Consider the following 20,037-nt stretch of genomic DNA (forward strand, 5'->3'; position numbering starts at 1 on the left):
ATATACATATATATATATATGTATATGTATATACATATATATATATATATATATATATGTATATGTATAGACTATTACAGTTAAAGTTGTGTTACAAATAATAAATATAAAATAATATTAAAATGTTTATTAATCAAATAAAATATATTATTGAAGTAAAATTCCTTTCTAAAATACAATGCACACTATCAAGAAATCATTTTAGTATATATTTTGCATGATTAGTATAGTAGCGTTTTATAGCTACATTATATCTATTTGCACTCCATAGCAAAAAAAATTTCTATGAAGCATTATATTTATATAAAATCGCAGGTAGTATATGACTATGTAAAATCGCAAGCATCTAATTTGTATAAATCACAACAATTTGTATAAATCGGGTGTTTGTCTATGAAAATTATGTTTGTATATTTGTATATTCTTTGTATATCTACATAAAATTTAAATTCGTATAAAATTGAATCGAGTTAAAACAATTGTATTTGTATATCAAATCTCTTTTCACTTTATACAAACACAAATTATACATTGTAACTTGTATAATTTGTATTTGTATAATACGAGAAAGAAAAAGCGAAAGACAAAGAAAATTAAGAGAAATATTTTTATTTGTATAGTTACAAGGATATAAGACAGAAAAATATGTAAATGTATAATTTGTATATACATTTGTATCTCGATTTATACAAACACAAATACAATCTATACATTTATTTTTTTATACAGTGAGAGGCCAGATAGAGTGGTAAATGTCAAAGTATTTTTTATGCATTCATTTTGCATTAATAGTTTGTTAAAATTGTTGATACATGTTTTGGATATTTAATGGAATTCATAGTTGCTTTTAAAAATTGTTTGGAAATAATGAAAAGGATAATTTATTTTCTTAAGAGTATGATAATACTTTTGGCTTAAAATAAAACATGAGAATATTTTCTGTAAACTAATTACTCAAGGATCCGATATGTATATTTAATCCCAAATAGGTGAAAAGATGAAGCCTTAGTTAATGAAAGGGAAATGATGATGAAAAATATAAAGAATATTAGGAGGAGTCAGCAGAAGAAAAAGAAGCAAAACTAGAGCGAGGTTCTGCCTTGTTTACATGGATGCCAAAAGCCCCCGCATTTCTGAGATGGAAGGGATGCTCTCCGTCGGGTAAACCTTATTTATAAGTTGGACAAAACTCTCATACTTCTCCAGGAACTCCTTCTGCAAATTTATCATAAAATCAACACACAAGTACTACAATGGTGCTCACAGATGCAGCAGCATGAAACTATTAGACTAATATACCTTGCATTTATCCCATAGAGAAGGCAACAACTCCTCTGACGCTAAGTTCTTCTGCAACCTCTTATACATCGTGCTGATCGACTTATCCACCTGCTAAACCAAAATTTATCACTCTTTAACAAACAAACCCAAATCTACTACGTCAATTCATTGACTTGACTTACCCCAGATAAACTGTATTTCACCACCTTCCTTAGATCCGCTTTTGACAATCCAATCTGGAATGGAATCTAATAAAGATGCCACATTTCATTAGCACAATATGATAAGGAAATATAGGGGTGTTTGGTTAACAAACAAGATATTCTAGTCTTGAAACTGGTAATGCAAGGATTAGGCAGGTGGGAATTATTTTTATTTAGTGGATCGTTCATTGTACTAAATATTCGATAAATAATGTATAACTTAAACTTGTGTTTGGTGTAAAACTGTACAAAATTTTGTTTACAATAATATCCTTGGACTTTTGCAGGGCTATTGAATTCATATAACTCAATATAAATAGCAGCCAAACTATACTGGTATTATTTATACGAAGCTAAAATAGCAACAAAACTTCATACAAATCAATACTGATTTGTATACCAGGATTATTTACCTCAATACTGGCAACCAGATGTCCTAAAAGGCTAAGGCATAGTCAATTGGGTTTAACCTAAAGGTTCGATGCACAGCTAAGGAACAAAAAGGATGCAACATCGAGTCACTCGGTTCTTACAAAGAGGCTAAAGTGATGGTAAAAATCATAAACGTTGTTTGGTCATTACTTCAAGCCTATATGTACTTCCAAGACAGGCGGCAGCGGAACTTAAAACCTTAAACAAGGAACAAGTCTAACTGGAACATTTGGCATCAGATCATCTTCTATAAGATATACTGAGTATCTTCTGTACTGTCATTAAGGCACTCACATATACCTTCGCCATTTATTCCTTCTGTGCTTGAACTGAACTTTCACATCAATCAAATGACAGATATACCCATTCTTTCATTTGATTAGTACTGATAGACTACTAGAATTACCAGTTAAGGCCAGTCACTTATTCTTATCTGATCCAAGTCATTCGTCTTTTCGGTAGTTCTGAGACACCAGTTGCATCCAGCTTCAAAGTTCAGTAAGAGAGAATTGCATGACACAATTAAAAAGATAAGTTGACCTGCAAGGTTCAACCTGTCTTCCCACCAAAATGGAAAAGAGAGAAAAAGACCAAAAAAGAAGACATGGAATTTTAAACCGAAAACGAATGTGGTTGCATCATTTCTCACATGCAATTCATCACAAATGTTCAAATTTCCAAACAAGAATAATATTTTCAATCCAGAGTTTTATTTTGGTCATAGATTCTTTTGGTTGCTGTACGGAGAAGTTCAACAGAAGTAAAATGAATCAAACAAAGATTTAAGACTACACAATTTTCCATGATTTTGAAAGAAATCATGTACTGGCACAAATTAGCAACTTATCTAGTATCAGAGCATTGTCAAGACACCATCCTCGTATAAGGAAAATTAAGATACTCTGGAGTGATGGGCAGTCTGCAATTATCAATAGCCTGAGGTGTTCAAAAGAAAAAGGAACTAACCTCTTCTGGTGTAATCGTGTACATCAAATCCTCGATTCTTCGAGCAAATTGAAAGAGTCGCTCAAATTGCTGGGAGAAAGCACAAGTTCTAAGGTATCTCATCAGAGAGAGTAAATAAAGTAATAAGAATGCAAAAGAATAGTTAGGAAATATTACACAACCATGAAGCATGAAATAGGATAACTTACATAGTAGATAATTGTGTTGATGTGGCGTGTGCAAGCCTGTTCATAAGATTCACTTGCTTGGTGATAGAATTTTGCTAAGGTTGGCACGACATTAGCCAAGTCATACAGACTGCACAACTGTTTCAATCAGCACTAGGAGCAGCTTTTGTGGTACAATAAAAAATATATCTGAACCCAAAACTGAACAATACCTATTTTGAAATGATGCATAGTTTTCTAAAAGCATGATATCTTGATATTTCAGGTCTGTTTGAGCAATTTTGTCCAAAGTAACAAACATTATAGTGACCTGCCAAATATTGAACAATCGAGCCACAAAGTACAACATACATAAGAGAACATATATAACTAACCACCAAAAATTAAGAAATTAAACTCACTGCACCTTGAATGAAAAAAGAGTTCTGCAAGTATTTCCCAATTCCCACTTCAGCTTACTTTTATTTTCTATTATTGTATATTTAAACAGTATAAATTACTGTATTACCTATCACAATACTCTCATCAGGAAAAAAATGGTTAAACAAGAGAACCAGTAACATATATTATGTCATTCTAACATTTTCAACTGTTCATTTCACATCTTAATGGTCGTTGTAATGCATCAAGAAAACAAGTGCAAGACAGAAGCACTCACAAACTTTGTGTATGCCTGATCAACCAAATCCCTTGATTGTCCTTGAATGTACTGCTCCATACGGGTTGCAAGGGTGGCAAATCTAGATGAGAAATCATTCACCCAATGAAATGATTGACAAGTTAGGCCGAAATAAATACGTGAAGCATTCTGAGACAAAATAAGTACAAATTCTGATTTTGAGGCTGAATTACTGAAAGGCTTACTGCCTGTAGTTGTAAATAAGGTTATTCAAAGAGTCATTGAAGGGATTTTTACAAGATTCAGACCTACAATAAGCTCACAGCATAAAAGCAATAATGAAGCTAATCAACTGTAACAAAGAGGTAACAGCGACAAGGCAGAAAACCACATCTTGTAGATACTAATGAAAATTTCAAGCACTATTCAATTGGGGGAATAAAAATATAAAATGGTATACTCTTGCTCCTATGTGATAAAGAGAAATCAGCAGAAAATAATAGAATAACACAGGCAGGCAAAACTTCCATTCAAATTTGGAGGAACTATTTCCATGTATACGTAAAAGAGCCGTAGAAAATCAATCAACTATTCATTTCCATACTGGGGAGGGGAAGAAATAATATCTTCATGAAAGAACTTTACAATATACCATTCATAGTGAGACTAATCTCCCAATGAAGTAAATACGGGAAATGGGTTTATAATGTAGCATATCTAAACCTGTCGCACTAATTAGATACACTAGAAACGGGAGGACAGATAAAAGTAGAAAGCTCTTAGTTTAGCGGCTGAAGTTTAATTTGACAATCTCGACTTACTTCCATTAACAATAACTATGCACTTCCAGCTCTATCTACATACAAACATCATTTGAACCATTATGACAGTAAATCTAATCCAAAGAACTATGGAAGTATACAAAACACATAACATGAAACTCAGTTTACCTCGGTATGAATGATAAAACTCCCAACTGTCTAACATTTCGCTCATTTCTTTCAATTTGATGGCATGTCTCCTCCACAAACTGCAAAGTTTAGGGAAAACTGAGAAAATTTCATCCCTTATGAACTGCAAAATATAGATGGTTATGAGGGATACAGTAGCTCACACGGCTGAACTGCATTGAAATTCTTGATTCCAAGTCATCAAGCAAGATACGCACAAACCCTGCTGCATCAGCCTTCTGACCAGGAATATAACGCTCTGTGATTCCATGCATTGATATGCAGCACATAGGATCAATCTTGCCTGCCCAATCAACCACAGCAAAGAAGTCTTCCTGAAGCACATAAACAGGTAAAGATAATATTATCAGTGATATTCTTTTTATAGTTTTGTTTCGTCAGAAAAATTTGAAAGATCTTTAGTTAATTGAAACGACAATCCAATCAACAACTATGCCCATGAAAAAGAACCACGCTATTGTGGCAATCATAAATTTCAAACCACAATGTATGAGAAAATAAGAGAGGGGGCTGAAAAAAATACGAGTACCAAAAGAACATATAAAACTGACAAAATAGTCCAGTGCTAATTCATCGTGACAAGGACAAAACATTATGTTAGACAATGCAACAAAAGATCAGCGGACTTGGTTTACTCAAGGGCCTGCTTCTCTGAGGCACATAAGGAAGCAGTGGTACAGCATAGAGGTAAGATCAGGTACAAAGGCATTGAGACAAGAAAAGAAAAAAAACGTCAAGCAGTCAGCTTGATGAAGCAAAATAGATATTCTTGTTCCTATTTAGAAAAATAATTTTCAAATTCTACAGGATAACTAGGGTAGTAGCATGGAATTAATAGTAACATAGATATAATCCACCAGATAGATTATCAACACCACAGTAATGAGAAGATACAGATATCATAGAATGAATACCGGATGAATAGTAGAAGAACTAAACACAGACAAGACTCTGATGTAGTCTTTATTCAGCATCCAGATTAAGTGAAACTTGAGAGGTCTTCCTCACTCTATTAACCTGACCTACTGTGTCATTTTCTCTTTTCTATTTCAATAGCACTGATGTTTGAGTATACAAAGAATCGGATATAGTGTATATTAAGCGTCTCAAAACTCAAACAAATTATGCACTAAGGAATGTCCTCTTTGCACCAAACAGGAAAAATTAAACAAGAAAGAATGATCGGCATTAACAAAAACTATCGTTATTAGAAAACAAGACTATTGTAAGGGAAAACTGTAACATTACTTGGATTCCATCAAGTAAATCATGTAGCGATTCATTTAGTGCCTCTATATCGGCGGAATTCTGTCCTGCAAAATAGCAAGATGGTGGTCCTTGATACATTCCAAGCAGGACAAGACAAGAGCAGAAACCAGGAAAAATTACCAGATTTATTGTCATTCTCATCTATATCCATGATGCATAAATCATCATCCTTATCATCTCCAGCTTTGTTTCCATTGGCAACACCTTCTGGTGGAAGCAGTGTTGGAACTTCAAAGCACATAAAGTGTGCAAAGAAAGAACTCTGGGATTTGGAAATTTAGAAAATAAAATGATTGATACACTTTGGGTAGAGAAAGCAACAGAGACCTTCATACGCATATATACAAGGAAAAAAAGAACTAGACGAAAACCTCATCTACAAGGAGTGGGATGAATATTGTGAGCATTTTAGCATATGCCTCAGAGGCTGCAGACGTGTCTGCATTATTCACGCTCTGATTCAAACCTGTCAAACCTTCAAACCATACAATAGGATTTTTGGATGCCTTTGTACTGGAACGAAGCTCATTTGCAAACTCACGAGCCTGCAAAAAATAGCAAACATAAGAATTGTTAGAATAGTAATAGGTATATACAATCCTACTTAGAATATAATTAGTAATAGTGATAGGAATAGTATATAGTGTCCTACTTAGAATAGGATTGTATTGTAGTGTCCTAGGTTGAAAAGGAGTCTATTGTAGTGTCCTAGATATATTCAGTAATAATGGTTAGAGACGACGATTCAATAATATTTTTTTCCAATATTTCCACATGGTATCAGAGTTTCTACGATACTGGTAGAAAATCAAAGAGCTTTCATAGCCAGCGGTTGGCTGTTACAAGTATATGTTGCCCGTCTGGTCAATGATTATGTTAGCAAAAGTTGGGTCACCCTGTATCTTTTCAGTAGTGAGTACTTTTTCATATTTTATTTATGTAGCACCATGGCAACATTTGGATCCATAAGAGTGTCAATGGATCTACATCCCATCATTCCTCTCTCCTCAAGAATGTCTAAGGCGTACTTGCATTTGCATTGAGAAATAACAATACCTAATCAAGACTGAGCAACCTCAATACCTAGAAAATAACCATGGTCATTAATCTGGAAACGCTTAAAGAGATGTTGTTTCAAATTAGTGACACCATCTTTGATTATTGCCAGTGATAACAATATCAACATACACAACCAAAAAAATACACTTATTTGCCGCAGATTGACGATAAAACACAGAGTGATCAGCTCCACTACGAGTCATGCCGAGCTCTTAAATTATTGTGCTAAATTTTCCAAATAAGTATCAAGGAGATTGTTTTAGACCATAGAGTGACTTACACAATTGACATACAAGGTTACTAGACTCCTCCCCGAGCAATAAAACCTGGTGGTTGCTCCATATAGACTTCTTAACTAAGATCACCATGTAGAAATACATTTTTATTGTCCAACTGATGAAGAGGACAATGACAAACAACAATAATAGAAAAAAAAATATGGACGAATGTTATTTTAGCTACGGGAGCGAAATTATCACTATATTTGAGTCCAAATATCTGAGTATACCCTTTGGCAACAAGGCGAACCTTAAGTCGATCAACCTAACCATCTGGACCAATTTTGACTGCATAAACCCAATGACAACAAATAGTAGATTTAAGATTTACCTGTAAGAAGGGAGACAAGCTCCAAAGTACCACTCATATGTAAATCCGATATCTCATCAATCATAGCCTGTCTCCATCCGGAATGAGAAAGTGTTTCACATGTACTCTTAGGAATGGAAATAGAGGACAAAGATGATACAAAGGCATAATGGGGTGATGAAAACTCAAGAAAGTATAATGCGGGTTAGCATTTCTAGTGGATCGTATACCTTTATGAAATGAAATCAGTTGACTAGGAGGAGGAAAGTCCGCAGTAGGAGCAGAGTCTAGTGCATGAGATGAATCATTTGAAAGTAGCGTTGGGTGGACGATGCTGATAAATTAGGAGTGGTGGCACTACCACTAGAGATGTAGAAGTAACCGTAAATTTTGCAAAAGTTGGTATAGGTTTGGGTAAGAGCTCAAAGACATCAAAATGATCACAACATGTATAATAAGGTTTGAGATTTAAAGAATGTGACATCAGCGGACATAAGGTATCGACGAAGATTAGGTGAATGGCAATGTACCCTTTTTTGAACTTGCTAGTAACCATTAACCAAGAAAGACACATTTGAGAGCTCGAGGAGCTAACTTATCTTTACCGGGAGCTAAGGCAAACACACGAGTGGGATTGAGTATAGATGTAAGTGAGGAAACAGTATGGAATGTGGAACCTGATTCTAATGAAAGGGTTGCATCACCATAAAAACGCAGCGAAACATGAGATTCAATGAGGAGAGTGCAAGCGGCTCAATCAGATACCTATTCTTTCTTTCTGATACACCATTTTGCAGAGGAGTGTAGAGATAAGATGTTTAGTGAAAAATGCCTTAGTGAGTCATAAAAATTCCAAGGCATTATCACTATGAAAAGTACGAATAGAAACACCAAACTAATTTTGTATTTCAGCAAAGGAACTTTTGAATATAAAAAAAAAAAACTCAGAAGGATCTTTCATTAAGAAAACCAAAGTGCAGCTTGAATAGTCATCAATGAGAATAATGAAATAACAAAACCCTAACAGTGGACTAACTCTACTAGGACCCCAAATATCATAATGAACTAATGAAAAAATAGAATATGAACAACCCTCGGTACTACGGTAAAATGTAGCACTAATGTGTTTCCCAAGTTGACACGATTCACAATCTGATATGTTCGTTTGTCTATGGTTTGAGATGCCAGAATAGAGGAGTCAATGGTAGGTGATGAAACTACTTGGTGATTGGGAGGCATGGCTAGATGAAGTAGACAAGAGAATAATTCATCAACGGTTGGTATTGAAGGACTAGCTAAAATCTGAGCACGCACTAAATCATGGTAAGGAGGAAGTCCAACAAGTGTAAGAACTAGAAACAATGTTTGTTTATGCTCTTGTTGTTTGTCCACATTCGTAGTAACTAGCATCAACGTTTCGAATGCCTCCATGCCAAACTGAAAACATGTCTGGGATGAGCGAACCAAAAGCATTAACTTGGAATCGATAGATCGTCATAGGAGATATAATTGAGCATCAACCTCTCCCATTGTGCTTTGGCTCTATCATCTGTTTCACTAGCCTTTGCCTTTTCATCTACCACACAAGCTTTGTTGGTTAAGTGATCATGGATGCCTTGACCTTGCACAACAACTTTACCGAAGAAGCCCAAGCTAAATAGTTTGAGCTTCGCATTAATAGTTCTGATGTGATCATAGCACTTGAACTTCCTATATTTTTGGAGCCAAAAATATCAATCCCGAACGACATATTGTGGAATTTGAAAGGATCTGATCGCCAGAAAATCGACCAGAATCAGGAAATGTGTATACGGTAAGCCTCGAAATTTAGAGTTGATCCCACTGGAAAAAAAAAAGAAATTGCTTGGAAATTGTTTTTGAAAAACACAGGCACAAAATTTTTATTCGCACAACAATTTAGGTCACCGGAAAATTGGACACTGACGGCTTATTTAATTTTCTCACCATTGCTCTGATACCATGTGAGAGATATTAGAGAAGAATATGATTGAATTGTGTGTCTACATTATTACACTGAGACCCTCTTCATAGACACTACATTAGACTCCTTTTCCAACTAGGATTCATATTCTAAGTAGGATTGTATATACTTATTCCAATTCTAATAGATACAAGTTGTAATGGTCCTAGAACAGACAGGGAAAATATGAGAAAACCTTTTTCATATGTGAATTAAGATTTACTCCTACAGTGGTTCGAGCTAAAAGTGAAACAAGGTTTTACGGCACACTATAAAGTCTTATTCCTATGCATGAATTAAATAAAATGCAAATATTTGTTTCAGGTTTCACTAGACAATAAACCTATGCCAAGCCCTGAATCAGCACCCTACATGGAGTAAGTTTCAGGAATTTACCCCAAGAGTTATGTGGTCCAATTATCTTTAGTTCCTTGAGTGAATTTTCTAGCATAAAAGGCATTACCAAATTCATTCATTTACACTCGAACTACAAGTTGCTTGGCAGCAAAGATCTCTTGTTCTTGAAAAGAACTATCACACTCCTAGATCATGAAGGAATGTCTTTGAACTGACAATATTGCAGTACCCTTGTTCTTCTTTGTATAATTTCTCAGTTCCCTTACATCTGCTTTACATTCTTCTTCTTTCCAGTGCTGCTACTCCAATTTAATACCTTTGTTGCCTTTCCTCTCTCTGTGTGTCTCCACAGCTACCCTTTACAGCTTGTTATTGTTCAAACTGAACAGCTTGCTCTCTGAATTCTTTCTAAGATGCTACTGCAATGGTCTTAATGATTCGCCCAGCTAAACGTCCCAACAAAATGTGCTTCTTAAAGCAGACAAGTTCATCTTAAAAGCAGGTTCAACCAGCAATTCTTTGATGGGAAAGCTGCTATAGACAAACAGGTGATACATGCGTTTGAGAGTTTGGAGATGAAGAAAACAGATATCTACCAGCTTAAAAGTGCAAATAATGGCCAGTGAACATAATAGGGATTTAAGTAACCTACTCAACGTAAAGAAGCAAAACAAGAAATAAAGCACAATAAGAGAACTAAAAGACAAATTAAGACAATAGCTTTCTGACCTCCCGGCGCAAAAGCAAGTTGAGGGAGGTACAATAAGCTTTTCTTAAAGGGCCCAAGCAATTTTTGTCAAGACTCTGCAAATGCAAAGGATTGAGAGAAAGACACCAGACAGTATTAAACAATGCTAAAACTCGACAAGTTGAATCAATCTGACCTTCAAATGCTGCAACAGACGAGCATATGTCCTGCACTTGTATCGGAGATCAGCATGGTCAGGCCTTTTCAATTGCCCACGCTGTTTAATTTATATTATCAGCAGTCTTTAAATAACTATTTTTGGGAAACTCACGACAATTAGTTCAAGTAAAACTGATCTATATACCTGAGAAAAATAACTCTTATCACTCATCATAAAATCCACCAAACTGGAAAAATAGTTTCTCAAGAATTCAGATGCTCTTCGAACAAACGTCGTTTTCAACTTGTCAACTTCTGCTCGTTTTTCTTTCACCTGTAAAAGATTCAGGGATTTCACAGCTAAAAGTTTCTGCATCTTTTACAAGTAATGTATTGATTTTGATATAAGTAACTTTCTGTGTTCAAATGCAGAGATGACGCAATGCGGCCAATGCCTATCCGACGAGTGCTAGAATAGCACAGACAGGACAACTTGGTTTCACTTCATTCAGTAAGAAGCACATAATTTAAAGATAGGAAAGTTTGATTTCTACTTTTTCTTGTCCAGTTTCAGTATAGAACATTGGCCCATAAAAAACTAGCAGGAACTTGAATCCAGTAATATCTAGACACTATGACTCTGTATTTTGCAATAACTCAATCATTCTTATACCAGGCCAGGTCCAACTGTGGTTTTCCCAATAATTCAAAACAATGTATTTACTCAAACCACTTCATAGGAACCAGTCATCCAAGCCCTGAATGAGCAAATTTTTACTTAAGTTAACATATGCATCCATACCTACATTAACCTTATCTCTGTACTTTATTTTGAAGCACAATAACAAAAATGAAGCAAAAAGAAAAGGACAGAAAGGAATAAGCAAGTGAACATACAGCTCTCATGTTTGAGTAGCTAGGATCCAATTTAGGTGATTCAAGACCATGTAGAGCATTAGTTAGCCACTCACATGCCTCAATGTTCTGAGGCATTCTTGCCTCTTCAAATGAACCATCCGTTAAACACGCTGCATACTACAAAACCAAATATCAAGATGTGAAGAAAATTAAAATTATTAGATGTCACCATGACCTAGCTCCAAGAAAGATAGAGAAACACCTCAGAAGGGATACGGAGTCTTTCAAGAAGCCTATCAAGTTCCTCAATCAATGCCTTGTTGTTTACTGATTGCATTTCCAGCTTGTTGTTGCGGGTTTCTATCTGCAAATTGTGAAAGAACCAGTATTGCATTAGGAAAAGAGGTCTACATTCATATAGAACTTACTTCCTCCATCCCAATTATATTGTACCGTTTGACTTGGCACAAAATCTAAGAAAAAAAGGAAGACTTTTGAATGAGGTCTAAAGCTGTTGAAGTTTGCTTTCAGCTTGCAGCAAGTTTTAGCATAATAAATCAGTTAGATTTGGGATGAATTTGAATTTTAAATTTCCATTAGGTTGTTTTAGTTGTTGAGATTATTTAGCGTTTCCAATTTTTGTAATGCAGATTTTCTGTTGATTATTTTCATGTGGTCTATCTAAAGCTCTCTATGCTTAATAAAATTATTGAACGTTTCAACCCTTATTTGTTGCACCATCTTTTCAAAAAGTGCCAACTGTGGTATTGAGTCTCACTGAATTTTATGGAATATGTGAGTTCTTAGAAAGAGCTATTTTCAACCCATTTTCAACCCGTCGGAGATATTTTTAGCCTGTCGGGGCTATTTTCAACACTTTTTTTTTTTTTTGAGATAGAGTAACTTTGTATTCACATATACAATTCATCATTCAATGAATCCACAGAGTGGTGGGCACACCCCCATTTGGGTACATTTACAAGTTTCCTATGAAATCTACCTAAAATACTGCCTTCCCTATGAACTCTTGTTTACACAAGAAAAATAGCAGGCTTATACACTTCATCCTTATCTTCAGTAAGTTGACTCTCTGATCTTCAAAGCACCTATCATTCCTCTCCTTAAGTTCCACCATATCAAGCTGATATTGTCTTCCACCAATCTTTATCTCTCTCTGTTGCCAATTCCTGACCATTGATTCATCAACTCCAAGGTTGTCTTGGGCATCACCCAGCTAACTCCTAAAAAGCACAAGAAATTATGACATAGGCTTGTGGCAGTGTTGCAATGCATAAACAAATTACTTTTGACTTATGTTTCCCACTCACACATAAAACATCTAGAACATACCTGCCATCCACTTCTCTGCAGTGCCTCATGTGTGAGGCAGGCTTTCCTGCACACTAGCCATGAGAAACAAGTCACCTTTAGTGGACTTCTACCTTCCAAGATTTCCTTCCAAGGCCCTGTGTCTGTTGCCATCTGTTTGGAATCGATATTCCAGTAACATGACTTGACGATGAAGTGGCTTTGCTATGTAGTTTCCAGATTGGCTTCTCTGGGCTCATAGAAATACCAGGGCAAGTGTTTAACGTTCCCAGAAGGCTTGCTACTCGTCTGATTTCCCAGCCATTTATTGCTCTCCTGAAGAGTAGGTTTCATCCCTGCTGGCTCCACACTAGAAGAGTATCTTTTTTCTACAAGCTCAAAGAGTATAATTGGGGGAATAAGTTTCTCAAGCTGCTCTCCCCTACCCAAACTTCATTTCAGAAAGCATTTTTCAGACCATTACCAACACCAATGGAGATGTTGTTGATAAAGTAAGGCCAAAGTCTCCTGATCCAGACACTACGACCAAATGTGCTCATGACTTCTTCAGCTATTCAGTAGCTAAGTAAGCCATACTTTCCTGCTATGTGCCTTCTCCATAAGGCCCCATCTTCTGTGCAGAATCTCCATAACCACTTTTATAGAAGACAATTGTTCTGTTTGCTGAGGTTCTTCAGTCCAAGACCCCCTTTATCTCAAGGGTAAAAATATCCCATTTTACCATATTGTAGCCTCTCTTCTGCTTATTCCCTTTCCATAGGAAGGGTCTTCTCAATCTATTGATTCTTTTTTCTATGCTTTTAGGAATAGGAAATAGGCTCATCGTGTATGTAAAGATGGATCAGAAGCTACTCTTCGAATTTGAAATAAGGTTGTCTCTGTTCCCACTTCCCAGTCTCCACATTCAAGAATGATACATGGATCAGAAGCTACTCTTGGAAGGATTCTCAGTCTGATGCTTTTGAAGTTCTCCTCCCATTCCATAGAATACAAAAAACTGTCCAACCTAGCAGCACTTTGGTGAGTAATCCCCCTAAAACAAGTTTAACTCCTACCCATCGAAGTAGGATCTTTAAGTTCTAGCTCCTCTATCCAACTAGAATATGTCTAAACAAAGTCGCCCCCCCCCACCCCACCCCCCACCCGTGACCCAAAGATCGTCACATATTGACTTTATAGCTGGTGGTCCTCAACCACCGGAATCTTTCCCTATCCTTCATTTCTTTGAAAGCCTTTTTTTTCACCATGGGAAATCATACTTACTTTAGACTAGGTGGGAAATCTTTTGACATTACAGAGACTATAATGTATTCTGATACATGGTTTGAATGGGTGGAAAACTCTAGGCACTACCCCAGGAGGATGACTTTGAGCAAAGGGGCTCTGGGTTGGCTACGCAGAAGGTTGCGAGAAGCATCAGAAGTCAGGGGTAAAATGTTCAAGACATGGAGAGGCAGAAATGTTTCAACTAATATCTTTTGCTCTTTGAAGTTCAACAAGCTTGGTCATTTTTTGTCGATCATTACGATCAATGGCCAAATGAGGTCTATTATTATTATCCCAGAAAACAAGGACAATGAGGGGTGGTTGGGACTTGTCAGCCGGATTGAAAGCTTCATTAATAGGAGGTCTTCAATGCAAGCTGGTACTCCAGCAGTAGGGGAGATAAATCATCCTTCAAAGAGAGGAGAAGGCAGCTACAAGGATGCTCTGTACAAGAACAGATGGATGGTGCAGGAACCAACTATCTCCAAGGTACAAGGCATTATGACAGCTTCTTCACACCAAGATGGAAAAGATCTTTTACAGAGATGCCTAGTAGGAAGCTTTCCAGATTGCAACGAGATCCCAACAAGAAATGATGTGAGAAGGTGGATCCAACAAACTTGGAAAGGAGTTCACAATATTCAGGTTTTCGACAAGAATGGCATTCAACTCCTGTTCGAATTCCAGTCGAGGAAAGATGCAGAACACATTCTTCTTGGTAATTGGAAGAGACGGGGAATAAACTTGAGTTTGACTGGTGGTCTCCGACATCTGGGGCTTATCCAGCCCACACCACCTTTCAATGGTTTTGGATTCGAGTACTTGGTCTACCTCTCCAACTATGGTCTGAAAATATTATGAAAGAGATAGGAGATAAATGTGGGGGATGGCTCGCGACAGAAGAAGAAACCACGAGAAAACCACCATTTTTTTTATTTTTTTTAATCCTCAAAAAAAAATCATCTGCGATGGGCTCGAATCAAAGGGAAAGGTCCCATTGAAAATATTTCCAGGGAAGTTGAAATTCAAGATGGTGGTTTGATTTTTTCCCTTACAGTTTGGGTTGAAGCTCCAGCAAGATTTCGCAGATCTGAGGTGGTTTGAAAGCCAAGAAGTCAGTCCTAGGCTAGAAAAGGAAAGGGATAAAGTTGCTAACTCCATAAAGCAAATGTTGACTTCCCAGGTTTCAGGGCAAAGGAGAGAGAGAAAGGATCATGTGGATAATGATATGCATTTAAGGAGTGTTGTGGGGTCCAGCAGCCATGTAGAAAAAGCTGCTGATGCCATAAAGCAGATGTTGACTTCACAGAGAATTGAGCTAAGGAGAGAGGGAAATGATCTTGTGGATGTGATGGGACATGCATATGGGGGCCCCACTGCTGCAGGTCAAGTGAAACCCCAATCAAATTAGTTGGGCTAGCCAACCCATTTACAACAGGAGGGGGTAGATATTATAGTTTTGATGGAGACAAAGCTAAATGGGGCAGTGGGGGATTATATACAACAATTAGGGGGGAATAGGTGGATAGGGGGAGTATGGCTGGAAGAGATTGGAAGCAAGAGTGGAATTTTAGTTATGTGGGACAAAAGATCATGGAAAGGGGAGATGGTGGAATATGGAAATCAATCAATTACTTGTAAATTATATAAAGTTAATCAAGAACTAACTTGGTTTCTCACAGCAGTCTATGCATCTTGTGATAGAAATGAAAGGATGAAGTTGTGGGAAGAATTAGGAGCTATGAGGAGTCTCTGTGAAGGGCCTTGGGTAGTATGTGGGGATTTCAATACTACTAGATTTCCTTCGGAGAAAACCAACTGTATCAGGCTTTCTAGAGCCATGATAGATCTGTCCAGTTGTATCAACGAATTGGAGCTGATTGAACCCCCTTTATTTGGGGGCTCATACACTTGGAGAGGAGGGGCAAATCATAGGAATGACTCCAGGATAGACAGATTTTTATACTCGTTCCCATGGGATGAAATGTTCCTTCAAATTAGGCAATGTACTCTGCGTAGCTTGGGGTCTGACCATAATCCCATCGTCTTAACTTGTGGGGATAAGGCCTTCAGGAAATCTTAATTCAAGTTTGAAAAGTGGTGGCTTAATTTAGAGGGTTTCAAAAGTAAAGTTCAGGAATGGTGGAGCTCCTTTGAAGTGCTAGGAAGACCAGACTACAAACTAGCTACTAAGTTGAGGTTGCTTAAAACAAAATTGAAGGAATGGAGCAGAGAGAATAGGGGGAAGTGGAAAGCAAGGAAGGAGAAAATTTTGAGTCAGATAAGGGACATGGAAGTTACTCAAGAGACTAGATCTCTTACTGGTGATGAACAGCTTCTAAAGGTACACTTGGGCATGGAATACGAGGAGGTGGCAAAAAATAAAGAAATTTTTTGGAGAAAGAGGTCCAGAATTCAGTGGATCAAGAATGGCGATAAAAATAGAAAACATTTCCACAGAATGGCAACAACTCACAAGAGAATCAACACAATTGAGTCATTAAAGATTAATAGAGAGTTATCCTCTGAGCCGGCGGAAATCAAGAACTCTATTCTGGATTTTTACCACCATTTGTATAAGGAGGTAGAAAACTGGAGACCCTCACTAAATATTCTTAACGTACCGAGAATAAAATGGATGAGCAGAGCTGGTTATCTAGAGAATTTCAGTGAGGATGAAGTGCTAGAAGGGATAAGATTGTGCGCTTGTGATAAAGCACATGGACCTGATGGTTATACCATGGCCTTCTTTCACGCATTCTGGGAAACTATAAAGGAAGATCTGATGCAAACCTTCCAAACACTTTCACTGTCACCAAAGTTTTGAGAAGAGTTTCAATGCTACCTTTGTAGCTGTAATTCCTAAGAAGGTGGGGGCAAATGATCTAAAAGACTTCAGAGCAATAGTCTCATTACTGGGGTTTATAAAATAATTGTCAAACTGTTGGTAGAAAGGCTGAAGAAGGTGATAGACAAGCTAGTCAACAAAAATAAAATGGCTTTCATTAAAGGGAGACAAATAATGGATGCTGCTTTAATTGCTAGTGAATGTATTGATACTAGGATTAGAGGAGATGTGCCAGGGGTAATGTGCAAACTGAATATTGAAAAATCTTAATTGGGATTTCCTGATCAACACTCTTAGGCAAATGGGTTTTGTCCCTACATGGCTCAAGTGGATTGAGTTTTGTATTAAAACCACGAGGTTCTCCATTTGGTTAATGGAGAATCTGTAGGTTTTTTTCTTGCGGAAAGAGGTCTTAGACAAGGAGACCCTTTGTCCCCTTTCCTGTTTATCATTGCCATGGAAGGGTTGGACAGTTTGATGAGGAGAGCTTCTCTAAACAACTGGATTAGTTTCACAATCAAAATCAGGAGTAATGAGGTGATGGATATGACTCATTTACTGTATTTGGATGACACAATAATTTTTTGTGAAGCAGGAACAACTCTGTCACATCAAAATTATTCTGGTAATTTTTGAGGCATGCTCTGGACTTAAGGTGAATTGGAGGAAAAGTAGCATTTTTCTTATTAAAGAGGTCCAACAGATTCAAGCTTTGGCCAATATATTGAAGTGCAAGATAGAAGGTTGCCTACCGTTTATCTCGGTATGCCATTGGGTGCTAAGCATAAGGTAGTTAGCATCTGGGATGATGTACTAGAAAAAATCAGAGGGGAGACAGGCACTTTGGAAATCTCAATATCTATCCTTGGGGGAAAAGTCACTTTGATTAATTCTGTTTTAGACTCTTTGCCAACATATGTGATGTCACTTTTTTCGATTCCCAGCAAGGTAGTCAAAGATATAGACTCATTGAGGAGAAACTTCCTTTGGCAGGGTAACAAGATTGAGAAGAGCTACAACTTAGTTAAATGGATGGTGGTTCAACAGTGCAAAAGATATGGGGGTTTGGGAGTAAGAAACCTAAAGGTACACAACAACAGCTTACTCACCAAATGATTGTGGAGATACAATTTGGAAGATCAAGCTCTATGGAAGGAACTCGTTCAACACAAGTATGGTCAGGAAGATCAATGGTGTTCAGAGGAAGTGACAGAAACATATGGTGTGGGAGTATGGAGGACTATAAGAAACCTATGGCTGGCTTTCAGAGACAATGTAAGGATAAAGGTTGGTCGAGGAAATAAGGCTCTGTTCTGGATGGAAGACTGGACTGGTCAAGGGTCCTTGAAAAATTTACTCCCTAGGTTGTTTTCCATTTGCCTGAATCCTGACAGCAAGTTACAAGAGGTTTGGTCCCCACAAGGATGGAATTTGCTCTTTAGGAGATTTCTTAATGATTGGGAAATAGAGTGGGTAACAGATATGCTAGCTTTGATTGGAGATTTGCCTGGCACAAATCTGGAAACAGATAAATTGTTATGGAGGCATCATACTGATGGTCAATTCTTTGTGAACAGAATGTATAAGAGGGATCTAGCCACCATTGCGGGGAAGAAACCAAGGCCATGGAGTGCTATATGGAAGAGTGTAGCCCCTACTAAGAGTGAAGTGTTTCACGTGGTTGGTAACTATGAAAGCTTGCCTGACATATGATAAACTTCAAAGAGGGGAAAAATTATTGCCTCAAGATGTTATCTTTGTAAAGAGGCCCTAGAAACCAACAATCATCTGAATCTCCACTGCAAAGTAACAACACAAGTATGGGCTCTATTTACCAATATAACGAGTCTAAATTGGGTTATGCCAGAACATACAGCAGACCTACTAAGTTGTTGGGTCAGAGTGGGGAGGTAGTAAAAGCCAGAGGAGGTGGTGGAGAACCGAACCTGCTTGTATCTGGTGGAGCATTTGGAAGGAGAGAAATCAGAGAATTTTCGTAAGGAAAGAATGCACTATAGAGAAGATTAAGTGGAAAGTAATTACCACTTTAGGTTTTTGGTGTAAAGAAATGAACATAGAAGAAGAAATTCACTAGTGGATTTCATAGGAGGTTTGTATGTAATCTTTGTTTTGTTGGTCTTTCTATGTAACTAACACTTTTGGAGGTGGCCAGCATAGCCCTTAATGCTGAGGAATACAATGTTACCAGTTTCAAAAAAAAACAAAAACTTTATAGCTTCTACTTCTTCCAATAAAGAACCAGCAAAAAGAGTTAAGAACTGAGTCTAATCTAGAAGTGATTGAGAAGTTGCGTTTCTCAACCTTTGATCCCTTCCACACTTTGTTGTCCCACATAATTAGTAAACCGCCTTTGCTTCCTCCGCTTTTATAAATCCACATTGCATCCATCCCAGACGACCACAGTTGATATGCCATTTCCTTTACACTCCTGATTAATTCTTGTTTCCTGAAGGCAGATCACATATGCTTACCATTTGTTTAAACATGACTTAACAAGAGCTTTATTCATCGAGTTGGTAAGACCTCTCACGTTCTATGACAGAATTTTGATCTTAATCTATTCTATTTATTCACTGCTCACCTACTGGAATAAGATAAGATCTTCCATTCAATTACATTTAACAAATATCAGTTTTTGACCCACTTCTCAACTATGGCAATCAACAATTTCTCTTTTAATGCCCCAAAAATTTTCACTGATTGAAACTAGCAAATTCAATCGGTGAGAATGAAATCATATTTTGAAACCTGTGTTATAAGGGATATCGTGATGAAAGAAAAGTTTTTGCAACAACTCCTTGCAAGTATATATGGTACAAAAAAGAAAGCACTTTCAAAAGAGCTTATAAAGAAGACAAGATTATTGAGGGTGTTTTTAAGCACAAAATCAAAAGAAGAAATTTTGCAAGTTCAAAAACAATGAAAATAATGCAGCATCTACCGCCAAAGTAGAAACTGAGGAGGAGCATTTTTTA

At 37.0% G+C, this 20,037-nt stretch overlaps 1 protein-coding gene and 1 long non-coding RNA gene across 4 annotated transcripts in view; both read right to left on the reverse strand.

Moving 5' to 3' along the window:
- Nucleotides 1-897: 897 nt before the first annotated feature.
- LOC107026072 (exocyst complex component SEC3A-like) overlaps nucleotides 898-20,037 on the reverse strand; it is a 32,015-nt gene continuing 12,875 nt past the window's right edge. The window contains exons 9-25 of one of the 3 annotated variants that reach the window (XM_015226917.2): nucleotides 11,861-11,962; nucleotides 11,638-11,775; nucleotides 10,946-11,074; nucleotides 10,778-10,858; nucleotides 10,623-10,697; nucleotides 6,280-6,453; nucleotides 6,029-6,170; nucleotides 5,888-5,952; nucleotides 4,783-4,953; nucleotides 4,619-4,698; nucleotides 3,708-3,789; nucleotides 3,262-3,359; nucleotides 3,071-3,179; nucleotides 2,883-2,951; nucleotides 1,464-1,529; nucleotides 1,300-1,392; nucleotides 898-1,215 (exon numbers count right to left, since the gene is read on the reverse strand). In XM_015226917.2, coding sequence (XP_015082403.1) covers nucleotides 1,105-1,215; nucleotides 1,300-1,392; nucleotides 1,464-1,529; nucleotides 2,883-2,951; nucleotides 3,071-3,179; nucleotides 3,262-3,359; nucleotides 3,708-3,789; nucleotides 4,619-4,698; nucleotides 4,783-4,953; nucleotides 5,888-5,952; nucleotides 6,029-6,170; nucleotides 6,280-6,453; nucleotides 10,623-10,697; nucleotides 10,778-10,858; nucleotides 10,946-11,074; nucleotides 11,638-11,775; nucleotides 11,861-11,962 — 1,785 coding nt within the window. In that variant the 3' untranslated portion in view covers nucleotides 898-1,104. The remainder of the gene's footprint in view (nucleotides 1,216-1,299; nucleotides 1,393-1,463; nucleotides 1,530-2,882; nucleotides 2,952-3,070; nucleotides 3,180-3,261; nucleotides 3,360-3,707; nucleotides 3,790-4,618; nucleotides 4,699-4,782; nucleotides 4,954-5,887; nucleotides 5,953-6,028; nucleotides 6,171-6,279; nucleotides 6,454-10,622; nucleotides 10,698-10,777; nucleotides 10,859-10,945; nucleotides 11,075-11,637; nucleotides 11,776-11,860; nucleotides 11,963-20,037) is intronic. The other 2 variants (XM_015226918.2, XM_015226919.2) reach the window with 2 other exon arrangements.
- On the reverse strand, nucleotides 12,499-18,016 carry LOC107026074. Its single transcript, XR_001457514.2, has 2 exons — nucleotides 12,949-18,016; nucleotides 12,499-12,839 (listed from the first exon to the last, which is right to left on the reverse strand). It is a non-coding gene; the product is annotated as an uncharacterized LOC107026074 (long non-coding RNA).

This window comes from Solanum pennellii, chromosome 7 (genome assembly GCF_001406875.1).
Source record: "Solanum pennellii chromosome 7, SPENNV200".
Classification (NCBI taxonomy): Eukaryota; Viridiplantae; Streptophyta; class Magnoliopsida; order Solanales; family Solanaceae; genus Solanum; species Solanum pennellii.